Genomic DNA, 21,413 nt, shown 5'->3' with positions numbered 1-21,413 from the left:
AGTTTACCTTTTTTAATGAATTGTAAAATATTCATTAAGGCTTCATGTATGACTTTTGTCTTTGAGTAAGCTTTCTGTGTATCAGAAGTGTTTGAATCAATAATGCGTTTTAGTCTATTGGCGAAAGCTTTCGAAAAGACCTTGTAAACATTAGATAGGAGACTAATGGGGCGCCAGTTTTTAATCATTGAGCAGTCGCCTTTCTTTGGAATAAGTTTAATACTAGCAGTTCTTAAGTTTGGGTATAATTCCTCTTTTTCTACCATAACTTCGAAGCCTTTGGTAACAGGGTGTCCAATTAAAGGCCATAAAAATTTGAGTACAGCGTACGTGAAACCGTCTAAACCTGGACTAGAACCTATCTTTGTTTCTTCTAATGCTTTTGTAAGCTCATAGTGTGTGATTGGAACATTGTCCCTCTCTGAATCTAAGTTAGATAATTTTTTCGACTGAACGTAATCGCTGTTCATAATCTCAGGAGTAAGAAATTCTTCAAGATTTAAGCTTTTTTCTGGAACTTTGCTATAAATGCCTTTAAAGAAGTCACATATATCAGAATTACGTTCTTCATCATTATCATAATCTACTATAACCCCCTGTTCGTCCCTTTTTTTAAGTTGGTTTAAAGAGTCGTTGCCTTTTTGTGCTTTAGCTAGCATGCAAAAAGATTTAGTTGGTTTCTCAAAATTCATAGAGTGCCATAGCTTAGTTCTGGCGCAGTTCCGAAGATTTAAGTCATCATCAAAGTTTAAAATTTTTTGCTCGAGATAAAGTTGTTCGAGATAAAGATTGGAATTAATATCTAAATTCTTATTTTGTAGTACTGAAACTCTTTTTCTCATATCTTTAAGTAAGGAATTTATGGTTTTTTTATGTGCACGCTGGTGTGACATAATACAATTATGAAGATTGTTCATTAAGGTCTCAAGAAATTTGTCATATTGAATTATTATTGGTCTGATAACAATAAAAAGATTAAACTAAAGCATAAAACGTAATGAACAAGCACAAAATAAAATGGCGCTGAAACATCAAAAGCCAACAAAGCAGAAAAAATAAGTAATCATATTTTGTTTCATATTCTACCTTTTTCTTCTAAATTCCTTCCATTAACTAGGTCTATCATAAATCTTTTCCTATTTGCTGATTTCTTATTTTCTCTTCTTTAGGTTTTGGAATATGTTTAATTAATCATTAATCATTAATTCTTCCCCACATCAAGGTTATAATGCAAGGAAAGTTATTTCAGAGGTGTAAGCATCTTTTGTACTGAAGTGTTCTGTCTCTGGGCGGTAATGTAAACACAAGACGGATGTCGAAGCCTTCCATGGGATCCATCTTTCACATAAAAAATCAATTATGACATATTCTAGTCATATAAAACTATAATGTGAATTATCAAAATTAAGAAAATTTAATGCTTTTATCCTCCTCGCATACTAAACGAACACTGATGCATCTATTCTTGTTTACAAATTCCGCCCAGAGAGAACTGGTTTCAATATGTACGCAGAGTATACGCAACTGCATTTAACTTTCCTTGCATTATAACCTTGCCCCACATTCACTATGATTAATACATATCAATGGCCCCCATGGTTTTGAAGGTTATTCAAAGTAAAATATTTTGACTGAACCTAATTTGCATGATTTCGACTATTTTCCAATTTTAGGCATTTTTTGGGTCCATTGTGTGTGTTCAGATTTTGACCCCCCACCCTTTACTATTATAGAAGTCATGTCTATTCTTGTGATGTTGTGCTTTTCGTTAAAGTTAGATGTCAATGCATGCAACATAGAATTAAGATACCATTAACAGAAGAAAAAATAAAATTCAATTAAAATCTATTTTTAACCTTTTTTATACTTTTCATCCAATAACTCATTATCTTTCCAAAGGTTTAAAACCAAGTGCCTAAATCTTACCTCATGAAAATCCTTGATATTGAACTTATCTCCTAGTTGTGTCTCAGCTAGAGCTCTGAGCTCTCTAATCTTCATCTGACCGATCTTGTATCCAGTAGCTTGCCCAGGCCAGGTCACATACCGGTTAACCTATTAATTAAAGGGATTGTTTATCTATTTGAAAAACTGAACAAATATCCAACTGGAAAAAGATACAAATAAAGTCGATTTTACTGCTCAATGGTATTCTTCACAAAACCTATTTTACTTGATAAATTTGGGAATTGGAGATATTTTTAAAAAACTGTGATCAATTCATTTAATGGACTTAATTTCAATGTAACATTGATTAACAATTCAAGTATAGAGCAACATAGATGATTCACAACATTACCCAATAATTTTAAATAAAATTTTTTTTGAAAATGAATAGGTAACATCAACTTATGTATTTGATTGCAAAATTGGGGTATTTTCGGAAAAGTTAAACAGTCCCATAAAAGGATATTTATATCAATGCATGTAACCAGTCAAATCAAAAATCACCAAAAGATTCACCAAATAAATTGGAATTTGTTAAAAAATTATATCAATGCAACCTTTAATAACCAGTCGATTACGGAGTTGCATTAGTGATTCACAAAATAAATTGAAACACTTCGATGCACAAAAACCTCCAAGTCGTAAACCTATTTAGCCTGACGTCTGGTTTAACGNTTATTGTGGTACAAATCTATAACATTTGATAAGTTTTTGGAAAGCCCTTGGGCTTCATAATCTGCAAAAAAAAAATGGAAAATTTACAAATATTCAAATATGTATTGCGAAATCTAGTTATAAAGCAAAAAATGTGCCAAAAAAAATTGTGCAAATTACAACAAATTAAACATTTTTAAAAAGCCCATGACCCAGCGAATTCAAATAAGCAAAAACAATTGCAAAATTCGTAAAACTTAGATGTGTATTTAAAAAAAACTGAAAATGTGTAAATTCTTCTTAAAGGCGCCTGTGAAAAAATCTGTGCAAAGTTTCTTTGAAAAAATTGTGCAATCTGCTTACTTTTGTTATAGGCTTTCCAAAGAGCTATAAAATGTTGAAATCCATTAACTGGATAAAGGTCTAAATATAGATTTAGTCTGGTACAATAAAGGCATTAAGGCAGCTTCCTAGCTCAAATACTTTTTGAGTTATCGCTTAAAAAACGATAGGAAGGGGGGGGGGGGGGTCAAATTGACCCCCACCCCTCCCCCAGGCCAGAAAGGTTTAAAACAAGTTCTTTATGAAAACAAATACGAAGGTTTCTGCAGTAATCTTCTAGTTAAACTTAGTTAGCATGAGTTTATCTTACTGAAGAACAGTGAAAAGTAATTTCCAACTAAATGCAGAACAAACTTTTTCATGGTAAATGAAAATATAAACAGTATAAATAAAACCTTAAAGGGACTGTTCACTAATTATGACAGCGGAGGAACAATTCAAAACTGTGCAAACACAAAGGCATATCCGATTGAAACAGGTACTGTTTAAACTCGTTTCTGGGTCACAATGCGGAATACATTGTCGTTTCCTGTCTTAAAGGGACATAATTTTGATACAAATCACATTTCTAGAAATACCAAAATTTAAATTTATTAATTTATAGATTAGAAAACAAGGATATCTCCAAAGTTTTGTCTCAAACAAAAGTTTAAAGAGTTCTGTTTAGAATCAGGAATTCAACTCTTTTAGAGGAGAATCCCTTTAAGTGTGTAGAAGAATAAATGTACCTCTCCCTTGATATTGTCTAGTGTAGCTGCTGAATGGGTCAGCATATACTCTACTGCCTTCTCCTGACTCCAACCCAGAGCATGCATACCTGGCAATCATAATACTGAGAATGAGAATAATAAAAAATAGACAATGACAATGACAAAGACAAAAACAAAAACAAAAACAAAAACAAAAACAATAACAAAAACAATAACAATAACAAAAACAATAACAATAACAATAACAATAACAATATCTATAAAAATAATAACAATAATAATAATAATAATAAAAAAATCTAATTTTAAAAAGAAATTTCGATGTAAAAAAAAATCGATATTAGAAAAAAAATTCGATTTTTTTTAGCCTTTGTTACCCACCGGGGTACTCAAGAGTTCCCTGAAAAAATGTTGGCCCATTCGGTCCAACAGGAACAACAACAACAATAATAATAAGGATAATGATAATTGATTAAAGTACTGACCCGTATCAACAACAAGTCGACATGCACGAAATATCTCCTCACTAAGATGCCCATACCTAATATGAAAAAACAAAATTGCAAAAATTTAAATAAATAAGAACAAACTCAATAGAACTAAGGAAAGATTTTGCTTACATTTTACTGTGACACATTATGACAACTTTGTAATACTTTTATTAAATACAATAGCAAGGGTCGGTGAGTCGGTAGTCCGCACACCCCCACCGGGCTGTAGAGTGTAGAATGCCAACAAAACCCCTATCCAGCGTCCTTAGTTCTCTTTATTTATCTATATTTATATAAACATCAAACTTATCCCAACAAACAAAACCCCCTATCCAGGGTCCTTAGTTCTCTTTATTTATCTTCTTCCATAAACATTAAACTTATCCCAGCAAACAAAACTGGATTGACATACTAGTTAAAAACTTATTCAAACTCTCAACTAAGAAAATCGGATTTTTCTCGAGTATATATCGACCATTTCCTCCCATCCATCCCGAACAATTGCATACAAATATGGTCAAATATTCGAGTCTGTCAAAAGGTGAACTAAAAATGTCGTGATTTGGACAAAAAGACAACGTGAACAAATTTTGTCGTGAAAAAGTCCAGTTTTGTTTGGTGGGATGGCACCTGTCTAATGGGTTAGAATACAATCCCATATCAAATCCCAGAGTCTCGCAGTACAAACCCCAACCCTAAAATGAATTTAATTTATGGATTAAACCTTTTAAGTGGAGTTACAGTGTGTCCCTAAATACATGACAATTTTAAGAATAACAAATAAAGTATAGAACATGAGTTAAGAGGTTTGCAAATGAACTAGTTTTCTTCACTGTTTTCAAGGTATTTTGCCTTTTTTCAAAAATATTATGTATTTTCCAATTTTGAATGGTCAATTTATTGTGACACACTGTAAGAGTATCGAATAAGACGAATCAGCATGGCATAAAATAACGCAAAACTAAAGAAGTCAACAACAAACAGCTTTTACACATCAAGCATTTTAATCCATTCTCCGAGAGATTTAATAATTTTTCATACTTTTACTCTTTTTTCTTTCCAGTGTGGTTGAAAGGGACTGGTACTGTATTCCTCTTCACCTCCCTTCTCCCACCCCTCTTTCTCTCTAAATATCTACCTCTACGTATGCAGTGTTGATGGGAAATCTTGTTGGAGTTTGTGAATATACTCTATCCTCCATGGATTTACGGAATTCAGGCCACCCAGCTCTCTCAAGCGTATACGAACCCTAAACAAAGTTCAAATATGCCCAAACTTTATTCTCAATTCAGTTTTCAATTAAATAAGTTTTTAGGTTAAATGTATTTCCTCAAAACACAGCTTTTCCCCAGTTTAGAATAATACCTAGAGAGAAACCTTTCCAGTGTCCAGTTTAGAATCGTACCTAGAGATTTATAGATAAGAAAAATACCCAGAGAGAAACCTTTCCAGTTCTGATACTAGTGTATAGGACTATACCTGGAGATTTTGTCCTGGGTTAGATTCATGAAGGCTGAGACTGATCATCTCATATCTAGGTAAGCTCTGATACTAGTGTATAGGACTATACCTGGAGATGGTGTCCTGGGTTGGATTCATTAAGGCTGAGACTGATCATCTCATATCTAGGTTAGCTCTGATACTAGCGTATACGACTATACCTGGAGATGGTGTCCTGGGTTAGATTCATGAAGGCTGAGACTGATCATCTCATATCTAGGTAAGCGCTGATACTAGTGTATAGGACTATACCTGGAGATGGTGTCCTGGGTTGGATTCATGAAGGCTGAGACTGATCATCTCATATCAAGGTTAGCTCTGATACTAGCGTATACGACTATACCTGTAGATGATGTCCTGGGTTGGATTCATGAAGGCTGAGACTGATCATCTCATATCTAGGTAAGCGCTGATACTAGTGTATAGGACTATACCTGGAGATGGTGTCCTGGGTTAGATTCATGAAGGCTGAGACTGATCATCTCATATCTAGGTTAGCTCTGATACTAGAGTATACGACTATACCTGGAGATGGTGTCCTGGGTTGGATTCATGAAGGCTGAGACTGATCATCTCATATCTAGGTTGGCTCTGGTACTTATGAGTGTTCACGTAAAGACGTCCGGGCCTGGAACCATCAACAGTGCCTATCATTTTAAAGTAGAATAAAAAACATTGTTTTTTTTTCCGAAATGTTTTCCTACTGTCTTCAGTCCCTTTTTTCAATCAATACTGTAAAATCAGCTGACTTGCTATTTCACGATCTGTGATTGGTTGGAGAGACGATTTCTGGCGTCTGATTGGTCGGATTTTAAGAGAGGGATAAGCACCAACTGAATTTAATAAATTTGCGGGGTCGCTGAACTCAAGCTGAACTGCCTATTTGAATAACCAATTCAAATCCTTCCTGAATCAAAACCTTTGAATCGGTGGTTCAAATTTCAAATTCATTAAATTAAGTCCGCTTCGGACTACCAAACCAAACATACGAATTCCCGCTTACATGGAGAAATCAACTTTATATAAATAGTTCCGATCTGGGAGGATATTTCTTTTAACATGATTGACTGGGATTGTGAAATGTGAATATTAAAAATGGATTCTATATTTATACAAACTGAGATAGGATATCAAACGAAACAATGTCTGAATTTAATTAAATTTGGATTTGAAAAGATTGAAATTGAATTATTAGAACCCATTCTCACACTCTAACATATAGTCCGACACAATTAGAATAAAACTACTTGGAGAGAGGGACAGGGTTTACCAATATTCTACTGCTTATTTTTAGGACTGCTCAGGAACAGGTTTTATTGTAAACAATAACAAAGATTGTAAATAAAGCTTGGCCTTCCTGATTAGAGCAGGAGAGGCCTGGCAAATTAATGTTTACTAAATTTTGTTTGTTTACAATGAAACTGTCCTAATACGTCACAGTAGAATGTAAACAAGCTATAAATGTAAATTCAATGTAAATTTTAGAATTTCAAGAAAAAAATGATTAAATCCCAGCCGGAATAATTTGTTAGTAAAAATGTTTCAGTTAGTTGAAACGTCAAATTTACAAACAGAATAAAGTTAAATCTTGAATTCATCAATTTTAATTTACAAAAATGGTTTCAAGTTTCTTTCAGAATATAGTTTAAATAAAAAGAATAAAATGTTTAAACAGTAGAAAATACTATAGTTTTACTTTTCTTCAGAACATTTCAATCTTCTATTGGGCATTTCGTTTTTTCTTATTTATGGTTTAATTTAACTGATCTGAATTTTTATCTAACCTTTCACAACATGTCTCTATCCTTTTTCTTACCTTTTCTAACCTTTTCCTACCTTCTTTAACCTTTTGCCAACTTCTCTAACCTTTCCCACCTTCTCTAACCTTTTCCCCACCTTCTCTAACCTTTTCCACCTTCTTTAACCTTTTCCCCACCTTCTCTAACCTTTTTCCCACCTTCTCTAACCTTTTTACCCACCTTCTCTAACCTTTTTACCCACCTTCTCTAACCTTTCCCACCTTCTCTAACCTTTCCCCACCTTCTCTAACCTTTTCTCCACCTTCTCTAACCTTTTCCCCACCTTCTCTAACCTTTCCCCACCTTCTCTAACCTTTCCCCACCTTCTCTAACCTTTTCCCACCTTCTCTAACCTTTCCCCACCTTCTCTAACCTTTTCCCACCTTCTCTAACTGTTCCCAATTTCTCTAACATATTTCTTTTCTTCTGCATCCCTCTTAACCATTAAACCTTAGCTTCATTCGACCATTTTACCATTCCCAAACCAGCTTTCTTTGCAAAAAAATCCCACTTCTTTTAATTACTTATCGCCCTTAGACTAGAAAATGATTTTAACATTTGCACTTCTACCTGCTATATAATAGGCAGCAGGGGCATCAGGGGTACTTGCTGGAGTCTAGAAACATGGTTTAAAGGGACTGTAAGCGTATATTCATGTCACCCTCCGTGTAAAGATAGCAATGCCAGATTCATAACAGCTTTTATCTGATCAATAATGTGGAAGATATTGTCCCTTTGCTAAGTGTTTAATTCTGATAATTCCTTTATGTTTAACTGCTGGAGAAATGCGCAAACCATAGATATATTTGTCATACTTGCTCAGACAAGGCATTTAAGAGTATTATTGTGAATCTGGCTTTGCTATCTTTGCATGGGAGATCATTTAGAATTACGGTTACAATCTCTTTTAGTAATATTTTAAAGCTTAAAGGATGTAAGATGTAATTTCATTGAAAGAATTACATGCCGCCCGTCAAATTGCAACCTTTGAAAAAATGATGAAGATATCCTTGGTTATTTATCTAAAACCTAATGCTTGCTGTTTTTTATTAAACTGGGTTCAAGATTTGATATCTTTTTCGTCAGTTCACAGATAAAATATTTTAGAGATGGATTAGGCGTGTAACTTCTTAAATGTCCTTGTGGAGATCACATATATAATTTCAACTGTCCTTTAAGGAATAAAAGGTAAATGAATGGGAAAATGGAATTTCCACTCATGTTTCTATCTTTCATTTCGTTTAATCAAGAAAAAATAAAATTCTCTTAAAAAAAGGCATCAAAACGGGATTATTTTTCAACTGAAACCAAATGCATAATTTCCCAAGAAGACTGACCTCTCTTATCTCCATCTTAGTTTTAGGTTTAGAATGGAAGAGTAGAAGAATATGTTTATCAATCTTGTTCTCGATAATATCCTTGAAGGTGTCAAGCAGCTCCTGGGGAGAGTTGAAGAAGTTGCTCTTATCTGTCCTACAATCATGGATGCAGTGCATAGGATCCGCAACATTATGGCTTCCCAAATCCGGATCAAAGGGGCAAAATGAAATGGATCCTAAACACTGCTCGGAATTACATATCTAAATATAAATTTGGCTTGTCTATCTGTTAGTTTGTTTCCAATAAATGTTAAAACGGCTGAACCGATAAGGCCCAAGTTTTGTGTGGGACCTCACGTGACCCCACGTATGCAGTTCTTAACCTTTGAGCATGAGCATGAGCATGAGCATGACAATGACCATGACCATGAAGATGACCGCGAACATGGCCATGAACATGAACATAACCATGTCCATGAACATGACCATGAATATGACCATGAACATGACCATGAACATGAACATGACCATGAACATGACCATGATTATGACCATGAACATGACCATGAACATGACTATGATAACACGAACACGAACACGAACACAAACATGACCATGAACATGACCATGAACATGACCATGATCACGACCATGATCACGACCATGATCACGAACACGAACACGAACACGAACACGAACACGAACACGAACACGAGCATGAACACGAACACGAACACGAACACGAACACGAACACGAACACGGAACATGAACATGACCATGACCATGAACATGACCATGATCATGACCATGATCACGACTATGATCACGAACACGAACACGAACACGAACACGGAACACGGAACACGGAACACGGAACACGGAACACGGAACACGAACATGAACATGAACATGATCATGACCATGAACATGACCATGATCACGAACACGAACACGAACACGAACACGAACACGAGCATGAGCATGAACATGAACACGAACATGAACACGAACACGAACATGAACATGAACATGAACATGAACATGAACATGAACATGAACATGAACATGAACATGAACATGAACATGAACATGAACATGAACATGAACATGACCATGACCATGACCATGACCATGACCATGACCATGACCATGACCATGACCATGACCATGACCATGACCATGACCATGACCATGACCATGACCATGATCATGATCATGATCATGACCATGAACATGACCGTGATAACGACCATGATAACGACCATGATCACGAACACGAACACGAACACTAACACTAACACTAACACTAGCACGAACATGAGCATGAGCATGAGCATGAACATGAACATGAGCATGAGCATGAGCATGAGCATGAGCATGAGCATGAGCATGAGCATGAGCATGAGCATGAGCATGAACATGAACATGAACATGAACATGAACATGAACATAACAAACCTTTAAACATGAACATTAACATAAATATTAACTATTTAAATATTTAATATTAATTAAATAATCTTATCATTAAATCTATGGTTTCCAGGGTTTTTATAGGCCCCAATGGGTTCTGAGAAACCCCTGTAATCATATGAACCTGCAGATATGAAAACTGAATGTGCCTAAAAATGCTATAGAAATTAATCAACACATTTTTCCTTACAACTTACCAGTAGCAATACCCTCTTCACACTAATCCTAATTGACTTTCGTTAAAGGAATAAATTTATCCAGTCAGCTCTGCATCTTTAAATTCCTGCGGAATTAACTAAACCCTCTCCTCTTACTCAAATTTCTAATTTTCTAATCCTTAAATTTTCAACTTAAATAATGGTGGCAACATTAGAGTAATTAGTCCCATTTTTAGTATCTGGTTGCAACATAAATAGGATTAGAAAATTACTAGTTGAGATGAGTAATCAGCTCCTTTATCAGTATCAGGTTGCAACGTTAAAAGGATTAGAAAATTACTAGTTGAGATGAGTAATCAGTTCCTTTATCAGTATATGGTGGCAACGTTAAAAGGATTAGAAAATTATAGTTTGGGATGAGTAATCAGTTCCTTTATCAGTATCTGGTTGCAACGTTAAAAGGATTAGAAAATTACTAGTTGAGATGAGTAATCAGTTCCTTTATCAGTATCTGGTTGTAAAGTTAATAGGATTAGAAAATTACTAGCTGAGATGAGTAATCAGTTCATTTATCAGTATATGGTGGCAACGTTAAAAGGATTAGAAAATTACTAGTTGAGATGAGTAATCAGTTCCTTTATCAGTATATGGTGGCAACGTTAAAAGGATTAGAAAATTACTAGTTGAGATGAGTAATCAGTTCCTTTATCAGTATCTGGTTGTAAAGTTAATAGGATTAGAAAATTACTAGCTGAGATGAGTAATCAGTTCCTTTATCAGTATCGGTGGAAACATAAATAAGAGTAGAAATTTATAGTTAGAGACTAATTATCAGTTCTATTTCCAGTATCTGGTGGCATCGTTATAAGAATTACAAAATTACTGGTTGAGATGAGAAATCAGTCCCTTTTTCAGTATCTGTGGTAACATTAATAGGATTAGAAGATTTCAGGTGACCAATTTAACTAGTTGAGATGAGTAATCAGTTCCTTTATCAGTATCGGTGGTAACATAAATAAAATTAGAAAAGTATAGTATGAGACTAGTTATCAGTCCTATTTCCAGTACCTGGTGGCAATGTTATAAGGATTACAAAATTATAGTTAAGGACAAAAAATCAGTCCCTCTGTCAGTACCTAAGCTTCTCCATGAACTGAGGCAAGGTGAGGTTGAGTCCCATTTCCTTGATTACTTCCCTCATCTCCTCCTCAATCTTCCCAACCTCGTCCAACCCCTTCTGATGGATCTCCTCGGCGGTCAGGTTGGTCGAGGTGTGGAAGGCCAAGCATGCCTTGTAATACTCAGCTGAAAACAATACTTTAAGAACAAGATTAATGATCAGGATCAGGATCAGGAGCAGGGGAGGATCAGGATAAAAGATAAAAATAAAAATAAAAATGATCTCGACACTCGACACGTTGATCGGTAAACAAAAGTGTATTACCTGAAATGCTAGAAGCTCCTATCTCTGGTCGGGTTGCAGAAGCGTACTCAGTCGACACAAAGTTGGCCAATGTCAGAAATCCAGCTTGCACGGAGGATTCAATGGCAGAGAGAGCTTCAGCCTAGAAATATTTTTTATTTCTATTTTTTTCCTTTACGATAGAAATTTAATATCCCAAAAAAGACTTCATGAATTCTGAATGAAACCACATAATTCCATTTATCTATTTATAAATAATGCACTGAAACAATTAGGAAGAAAATAATATTCGAATGTGAAAAAAACATTTACATATTTAATGTAACGCACACAAAACAAGCAAATAGCTGAAAATGAAAATTATATTACAAAAATAATCTTGATTTAAGCTTTATGCATTTGTGTTGAAAAAAAAATTAAGATTGATTGGAAAACTTTCTTGAAACAAGCCGACTTTAAACAAGTTATCACATTTTTTTTTAATAAATCTTAACTCCGCAATGGACAGGTGAATTTGAAGTGCATAAAAGGTCAGTCTATGTTAGTCTATATGACCCTCTCGGCATAAAAGGTCAGTCTATGTTAGTCTATATGACCCTCTAGGCATAAAGAGACATATGTCCATGATTCACAGCGATACCTTAAAACCTTAATCTGATAAATATTGTGTAAGATTTCCGAGTGTTGAATTCTGATAATTTCTTCAGTGTGCTTGAAGCAAGAAATGCACAGGTCACATTTAAGATTTTAAATAATCAATTTTCCATTAACAAATACTTAATAGTGAACAGTCTCTTTTAAGAATTATTTTCCCAATCTCTAATGTTTTTAATTAGTTGGTTTGCAGAGGATTAGGGATTACTGAAGGGATCAACTTCACATTATAGTTCTGACCTCAAAGCTAAATGTGAGCAGGACTATAAAAACCTTCTACCTAATATATTCTGGTAAAATACTAAAAGAATAAAAATACTATTCACATCATACATCAAATAAAACTTGGAGAAAATAATATTCAAGCTACTACACTTGGTGCTTTAGTAAAAATATTATTTCAATAAAAAGTTTTTACAAGGATACCTGTAGTCGCTTGTTTTCCTGGTCCGTGAAGTTTAAAGTCTGAAAGGGTTTATAGAAAACAGTTTCCCTAAAAACAAACAAATATAGTATAATTTTGTAATTGCTACCAAATTTTTTATATTTTAAATTTTAGACATCTAATGTAATACTAAAAAACTAAGAGCAGCTGAGAGATTTCCTCTAAAATATTGAAATAATTATCTTTATTAATCTAAAATTGAAATGTTTGCAGAATAACGTCAGAAAGAATCTTCTGTCTAGATCATGAATAAAAGTTAATATTTGAGCCCAATCCTAGCACAAGATCATACCCCCCCCCCCACCATTAAAAAACATTCAAAAATGATACTTTACTTAGATAAAGGCGAAACAATTTTTTGGCGGAATCTCTAAGGCTAGGACCGACTAAAAAAATATTTTTAAATGTTTTTTTTTCAGAGAGATAGGGGTTCCAGAAATTGAAGACCAAATCTTCTTTTTAAATTAATATTTGTCAGTTAAAAGTACTGTTCCTCCACCCCATGCATGGAAACTGCACGGTAGGTTCGTTTGGCTCAGCTACATTTTGCCTAGTCACAATTTGCCTAGTCACATTTTGCCTAGTCACATTTTGCCTAGTTCACTTTTGCCTAGGTAACATTTTGCCTATGTAACTTTTTGCCTAGTTCAAGTTTGCCTAGTAACATTTTGCCTAGGGTAACATTTTGCCTAGGTAACGCAAGAGCATGTTTTTTGCCTAGTCAATAATCTTTTATAAAAAACAAATTTTGTCAAGAATTAAACATTTTTTTAAAAGTTTAACCAGATAAATTTTAATGAATTAAAATTAATGAATTGAATTGTATTCTGTACAGCAATTTTAACATTCCTGTCACTCTACAAAAGATAAAATATGGTTATGCATCAGATATATATATATATATATATTTTTTAAATACATTTTACATAATCATGGAGTATACATAGGAATACACATAGGAATACACAGGTGATCTTTATTTATCATTTTTTATCTTCTGCTGGTCATGTGCAAGGGTTTGGATATAATCAGCTTTCGGCATGGTATGGAAAGCTTCTACAACAAATTTCACCCTCTGTCTGGAGTCCTTTGATCTCTGCTTTCCTTGAACATTGGCATACTTCTCAATCACAGCCTTTTCTGTGGTCTTAGCTTTCGTCTTCAGCAGCTTGTTGGTATGGCCATGAGTTGGGAGTACATCCCCTACCAGGATTCCAGTAGATATCCTCGTTGTTAGGGTTGCAGTGCATGATCTCTGGGAACAGCGCCAATTCTTGATCTCTGCCCTCTCCCCATTGAAAACATAATAGAAGTTATGCTTATCTCTGTAGTTTGGCTTTACCCGCCTTGTAAGCCCTGCAGTTATCATGGGAGCCATTTTCAATGTGTCTCTCCTTCTGATTGGGTTAAAGGAAACTGAATGATTTTCAAAAATTTGCAAAGTTTTTGCCAAAAAATTTGCGGATTTTTAAAAAGAAATCTCGGATCATTGAAAAAAAATCTCGGATTGATGAAAATTTCTTTGTGAAAAAATTATTGACTAGGCAAAAAATTCGCTCTTTTGTTACTCTAGGCAAAATGTTACCCTAGGCAAAATGTTACTAGGCAAAATGTTACTTAGGCAAACTGTTACCTAGGCAAAATGTGACTAGGCAAAATGTGACTAGGCAAAATGTGACTAGGCAAAATTTGACTAGGCAAATTGTGACTAGGCAAAATGTAGCTGAGCCGTTCGTTTCATTACCTGGGTTCTCCTAGATGAGATCTGCACTGTTCCTCCACCCCCTGCATGGAAACTACATGGTTGGTTCGCTTCATTACCTGGGTTCTCCTAGGTGAGATCTGCACTGTTCCTCCACCCCCTGCATGGAAACTGCATGGTTGGTTCGCTTCATTTCAATTCCTTTCCTCATCATCCCAACTATCTGATCAGCCAGGGTAGAGAACTTGGAGTATCTATACAAGGATAGAGGCCAAAACTTATGAATTTTAATCCGTTTATTAGGAAGTCCGTTCCCTCACCCACTGTCGTAAAGGTGGCGGGGTGCAATTCAACACTTAGGGGCCCCATTTTTTAGGATGCGTTTGGTCCTAACAATTTCATTCAGCCACTAATGGTGGTCATCTACATAGAGCACGAATAAAATTGACCTCCAAATATTCATGACCTCCGCAGGTAAAAATTTAGAATCACTAATAATGGGTCATGTTAGGTTTCGAATCATAGATTTTTTAATGTTCTAATTTAATTCCGAGGCCTCCTTTCAGACCTTAGAATATTCTGAAGGTCGTTGACCGCAAGATAGGTTACTTTTGGAGGTCGAAACCTAAATTCAAGAAAATGGGTCATGGGATAACCCGGATTAAACTAAAATCCTTTAACTAAAAAGTTTACACGTGGATATGTCGATGTGGCTAAGCTATATCCCAACCCTCATGTTTCAAATTAAAAAGACTATACCTTGCAATGATGTTTTCATAGTCCTTAACAGATTCTGGTGGACTCCACTCTAAAAGCTTTTCAAAATCAACCTGCACCCCCTCCATATAGTTCATGGGGTAATAGAAACCTATATTAAAGAACTGTAAGTGAAATTTCAAGTGACCCGTCGTTTAAAGATGACAATGCCCGATTCACAACGGTAACCTTGAAACCTTTATCTAATGAATAATGTGGAAGATATTGTCGCTTTTCAAGGTTTAAAAGTTTTTACTTTTGATAATGGGACTAAATGTTAGTGTAGAATAAGTGCGCAAGTAGTAAAAACCAAAATTAAAAATAATCAGGTTTCAAAACTATAAAGATGGATATTTAATTCAAATTTGTTCTGACAAAAGCATTTGAGGGTATAATGCTGTGAATCGGACATTGCCATATTTCCATGGAGGGTCACTTGAAATTACGCTTACAGTAACAGTTATATTCTTATAGCAGCGGAATAACCTGAAGATCGTCTGTGAAATTTAAAATAAATTGTGACATTCATTTGTCAATTTAAACAAATCATCAATATTCTCTAGATTAACAGATAAAATGTGAAAACTTAAATTCTAGAAATAATTCAGAAGCTAATTTAGTCTTCATAAGATAATTTTTGTTTTCAGTGATTTATTTTTGTGTTATGAAAGTGAGTTTTGTTCTGAATTGAGGATTATACTCAAAAACGGGAAAGTGGGTTTTGTCTCGAAAACGAGACAATGTTTCAAATTCAGGATATGTTCAAAAATGGAAAGCCTAACATTGTCTTGAAAACGGTCAAGAGGTTTATAAAAATGAACGCCTATTATAATTTATTGATATAATTATATAATATAATTTTAATATAATTTAATAATATATTATAAGTTTAAAATTGGGAATTATTGTCCTCGTCATGTTTAATAAAATGTTGGTTATAGTTTTATTATCGACTTTTACTCTGGATATGAGCCGGGATCCCAAAAACCCAATCTTTCAATTTGTGCCCATTTCTAACACTCAGTGTTAGAAATGGGCCAAGTGTTAGTTTTGGAACTAATGTCCCCTGTTATGATAGTAAAAAGAAACTAGAAACCTGATTCTAAAGTTAAAGCAAACCTTCCCCAGATAAGTTTAAGAAAATGTATTAAAAGTTTCTAATATTAGTTTCTTCCCAACATTCTAACAAAATAAGTTTCTCTCAACTTCTCAAAATATAAATAAACACAACTGAAGTTTGTGTTGTACAAAAAAATGATTATTCGAGTATTAGATAAATGAAACAAGCAAAGAATATTTTTTTCCAGAACATTTTTGAAGAAATAACGGGTTGTCGGAGTAATTTCACGGGTGCCCGGCTCTTTTAAAAAAATTAATGCCCCCGATTTACAACATAACCATTCGACTGAGCAAAAACAACGAAGATATTCTTGTTTTTCTATCATAAAACTACAATTTTTTAAATGAGGTTTCTCTAAAAAATTGACGACAAATCGCCACCCCACTCATAGAACCTTATCTAGGTTCTACTCACGGCTGCTGTCTCATCTCCTCCAACCCTCCAGGATGGCACCACTATATGTCTTTAAATTGTGATCTTTGTATTGTCCATGTCTCTTGTCCTTTCTTGTGTCATATCTATAGTGGTGTTTATATTCCAGATAAATGCCAAGAAGATCCTAAAGGCCTTCCTGTGTTATTATTGAATTGATTCCTGGATTCCGGATTGTGGATCCATCTCTCTCTCTCGATCTCCTGGATACCGATCCTGAGCGTTCTCGTTCTCCTGCAGTCCAAGACAGACCAGGCGGTTCATCTACTCCTTTCCTCCTTCTCTGTTCCTTCCCTAGACGTAGCCAGGCGACCCTCGCCTGGACGGGACTAGGAGGACCACTCAGACCGGAGCAGATACACAGGTGTGTTACTTGCGAATGCAACAACGACAACTAGGATATTAATACATCACGTGTTAACGACAATATCTTCTACTTTGCTACTCAGAGAACGGTGTAAAGGGGTACTCTTGTGAATCAGACATTCTTTTAAATATCCTTCAAACTGTAACATGTAGATAGACAACTGTTAATGGACAACTAGGATATAATACATCACATGTTAACGACGATATCTTCTACTTTGTTACTCAGAGAACGGTGTAAAAGGGTACTCTTGTGAATCAGGCATTCTTTTAAATATCCTTCAAACTGGAACATGTAGATAGAAAACTGTAAATGGAGCTCAAGGTATGTTTTTACATTCAAGTTTTTAAATAAATCTGAGATCGCTTTTATCAAAGAAAGTTTAAGGAGAGGTCCCCAAGAACCCCCCATACTCCCAGCCAGAGGAGAGGTCCCTAAGATCCCCCCCAAATCTAAGGAAAGGTCCCTAAGAACCATCCAGCATGAGGAGAGGTCCCTGAGAACCATCCAGTCTGAAGAGAGGTTCCTTAGAACCCCCCAGCCGGAGGAGAGGTCCCTGAGAATCATCCAGCCTGGGGAGAGGTTCCTTAGAACCCCCCAGCCGGAGGAGAGGTCCCTGAGAACCATCCAGCCTGGGGAGAGGTTCCTTAGAACCCCCCAGCCAGAGGAGAGGTCCCTGAGAACCATCCAGCTTGGGGAGAGGTTCCTTAGAACCCCCCAGCCAGAGGAGAGGTACCTGAGAACCATCCAGCCTGCACTGAGGTTCCTTATAACCCCCAGCCGGAGGAGAACCTAGCTTTTGCTTTGAAACTTTAACTTAAAAACATGTAATCCTATACTTTGTCATTTAATGTGAACCCGTTGAAATCTTTAAATGTATAAGTAAAGTATTTATATCTTAAAAGATCCAAGGAGCCAAAATATTACGTATCCAACGGATCCAGATATAAGTACTATGTTAAAGCAAACGAAAAAATAATACAAATCTTTACCAGTAAAGGGAAACCCGGATATGAATGTATCCAGTTCCGCGATGAGAAATCTAAGGTTCAAGTTCTGCTCCGGATCTGCAGTAGAACTGAGCAGTTTCTCTGCTCTACCCTTGAACTCCTCACAGGACTTTAGATCTTCATTAAACCTAGAGACAAGGAAGAAGTAAATCTTTTAAAGGGACTGTAAGCCTAATTTTAAGTGACCCCAAATGCAAAGATGGCAACACCCAATTTACAACGTTACTCTTAAAATCTTAACCTGATTAAAAATGTGGAAGATAACTTCGTTTTCCTGACTCTTAAGTGCTTATTTATGTTTCTTAAATGTTTCTGATTAGCAATAAATGCGCAAGTAACTTACTGAAACATCGCAAATTCGCAAAAAAAAAATTGATATATAATTCATGTTTGATCAAACAAAGGGCATCATTGTAAATCTGGCTTTGTCATCTTTGTATGGAGGGTCATTTGACATTACGCTTACAGTCCGTTGAATAAGGTTTTGATTTCCATTTTTATAAAACACCTAGTTTCTTCTTCTTGGGTTTACTAGGAAAAGCTGAAAAAATTTTTGAAGTTGTAACTGTGCTATTATATCTTTGCAAAAACTGTTAAGCGGTACTGTTTTCTGCTCCAATATATGAATATGCTCCAATATATGAATATGCTCCAATATAAGAATAAGCTCCAATATATGAATATACTCTAATATAAGAATATGCCCCAATATAAGAATATGCTCCAATACATGAATATGCTCCAATATATGAATATGCTCCAATATAAGAATATGCCCCAATACATGAATATGCTCCAATATATGAATATGCTCCAATATATGAATATACTCCATATATATGAATATGCTCCAATATATGAATATGCTCCAATATATGAATATGCTCGAATATATGAATATGCTCCAATATATGAATATACTCCAATATATATGAATATGCTCCGATATATGAATATGCTCCAATAAATGAATATTCTCGAATACATGAATATACTCCAATATTTGAATATGCTCCAATATATGAATATGCTCCAAGTTTACCTGGTTTCTGTAAACTGCTCCAAAATATGGTTATGCTCCATGTTTACCTGGTTTCTGTAAACTGCTCCAAAATATGATTATGCTCCATGTTTCCAACCATTGTACTGAATTCTGGACTTCTCTTTAATCTCCAATCCCAGAACTCCCTGAGTCCATGAAATCAATTTGTAACCATACAGAAAATCCCTTTTACGCCCTAAACTTGTTATACCAACCTTAAACTAAAAGTGAGAAATTATACATTTGCTAGTTTCTAATAAGGTTTGAAATGATCGATAAGATGGATCTAATCTGATTTTTTCCTGAATAGAGTTGATACAGGAGTTGTTTCTGCCATTTTTATGAAACAGCAGTCTGAAAAGAAACAGAGAAATATTACTATTGTAGCGTGACGAATGTCAAGAAAGAACTGAACTTAAAATACAGACAGGGGCGTATTTGGGTAAGGGGGCTTTGGGTGCTCAGCCCCCCCCCCCATCCCTGGATCTGTGAAATCTATGATTTCCAGGGGTTTTGGGGCCCCAACAAAGGTTGCATCCCCCCCCCCTTTTAAACCGAAAAAAAGTATGCTCCCCTCTGAATAAATTCTTGAATACGCCCCTGAATACAGAATCAAGATAATTTTATCAACAACGGAATCACAGACGACATCTATATTAAAAATAGAATAAACTATCTTTTTACAATGTTGAAAAATCTTGAACCTTAGAAGTGTTACAACTCTTAAATCCATCAAACGATATTTTACGGCAGGAATCCAGAGCTGAGATTTTAAAAACTTAAACCCGAGCAAATATAACAGGGAAAACCAAAGTGTAAAAACAGAAAATAAAGAACACATAAAATTGCACTTATTTTACTGTAAGATAAGCACTTTATTCTAAAATGATCGCTATTATTAATAATTTTTCGGTCACAAAAACTAAGTTGACACTTGTGACGTCAGAATACAGGTGTACTCAGAGTGTAAAAATTCTACGTTGCCATCTAAATTGTACTAGAATCTATTTGAACCCGAGTAAAACCCGGACTCGGGCTCAGATAGAACCCAAGTCTGAATTGGTTCTGATTCGACCAATTAGAGATTGCCCAGAAAGCTTTCTCTCCGTAGCAGAAAGATTGCCGGCAGATCAGCTGTGACAAGGAGATGTGAATTCGAAAATTCGAACTTAACGTAGATACATTATTTGCATAGTATGTTGATTTCATACCTTTGATCAAATTTGACACTAAAAATAGTTCGCGAGATTTTAAATGTACAAATATAATAGTTTTTACGAAACTTACGATCATCAGCTGTTGAAGACCTGAGCCTTAAAAAGCGAAAAACCCAAGGTGGTTGGTTTTTACTAAACTCAAGGCCATCCAAAACCCGAGTCTTGACTTGAGCTTTACTTGGGTCTAAGTAGACGTAAAGACCGGGTTTTACTCAGGTTTAAGTTTTTAGAATCTCATCTCAGGTTGTTATTATTAATCTAGGTATCAAAGGAATTAAGTCTTTGTCACAAACTCAGTTTTTCTAATCCCTTTATCATTTCAACCCAATTTCATTAGATATTTCAAACTATTGATTCTGTTAGATCAAATAATATAAGTCTGAAACACCATCAAGTTGCAATGATGTAGAGATTAGAAAATTTGAGTTATGTGGCAACTACTTTATTACTATTTGTAACCGAATATTGGGACAAGTAAAGAAATTTGAGGCTGTCGGAGTATTATTAATTTGTTAACTCTTGCAATATTTGATTGTCTTTATATAAAAATATATTGTTTTTTTATTACTGGCCTAATGAAAAATGTCCTTAAGAGCTTTCAGATTGTATAATTCCAGTAAAGGTTTTAAGCCATAACTAAATCATACAGGGTGTCTCAATAAACATGGAAATTAAGTGACGATTTCCATATCGTCTTTGCTCCACGCGGCATTATTTGGGTGACACTTACTAGTATCTTAGTTGAAACATTCAACACTAAAACTACTAAGTATTGGGATTTCCAAATAATCAATTATCGGACATCAATGAAGATTTTCATGTCGTCTCTTTATTACCATGTTTATTGGGAC

At 35.0% G+C, this 21,413-nt stretch overlaps 1 protein-coding gene across 4 annotated transcripts in view; it reads right to left on the bottom strand.

Moving 5' to 3' along the window:
- Positions 1-20,885, bottom strand: part of LOC111703643 (uncharacterized) — a 21,796-nt gene extending 911 nt beyond the window's left edge. The window contains exons 1-17 of one of the 4 annotated variants that reach the window (XM_023475653.1): positions 20,633-20,885; positions 19,648-20,108; positions 19,393-19,491; positions 18,286-18,431; positions 15,378-15,486; positions 14,738-14,872; positions 12,898-12,964; positions 11,839-11,959; positions 11,531-11,699; positions 8,781-8,916; positions 8,014-8,059; positions 6,170-6,291; positions 5,283-5,393; positions 4,775-4,839; positions 4,139-4,194; positions 3,672-3,760; positions 1,927-2,055 (exon numbers count right to left, since the gene is read on the bottom strand). In XM_023475653.1, coding sequence (XP_023331421.1) covers positions 1,927-2,055; positions 3,672-3,760; positions 4,139-4,194; positions 4,775-4,839; positions 5,283-5,393; positions 6,170-6,291; positions 8,014-8,059; positions 8,781-8,916; positions 11,531-11,699; positions 11,839-11,959; positions 12,898-12,964; positions 14,738-14,872; positions 15,378-15,486; positions 18,286-18,431; positions 19,393-19,491; positions 19,648-19,682 — 1,635 coding nt within the window. In that variant the 5' untranslated portion in view covers positions 19,683-20,108; positions 20,633-20,885. Of the gene's footprint in view, positions 1-1,926; positions 2,056-3,671; positions 3,761-4,138; positions 4,195-4,774; positions 4,840-5,282; positions 5,394-6,169; positions 6,292-8,013; positions 8,060-8,780; positions 8,917-11,530; positions 11,700-11,838; positions 11,960-12,897; positions 12,965-14,660; positions 14,873-15,377; positions 15,487-18,285; positions 18,432-19,345; positions 19,492-19,647; positions 20,109-20,632 lie in introns of those variants that run through there. The other 3 variants (XM_023475652.1, XM_023475654.1, XM_023475656.1) reach the window with 3 other exon arrangements.
- Between the last annotated feature and the right edge of the window lie 528 nt (positions 20,886-21,413).

Source organism: Eurytemora carolleeae, unplaced genomic scaffold, assembly GCF_000591075.1.
Source record: "Eurytemora carolleeae unplaced genomic scaffold, Eaff_2.0 scaffold566, whole genome shotgun sequence".
Classification (NCBI taxonomy): Eukaryota; Metazoa; Arthropoda; class Copepoda; order Calanoida; family Temoridae; genus Eurytemora; species Eurytemora carolleeae.
The sequence above is the reverse complement of the archived record's forward strand: the minus strand, read 5'-3'. Positions and strand labels throughout refer to the sequence as shown.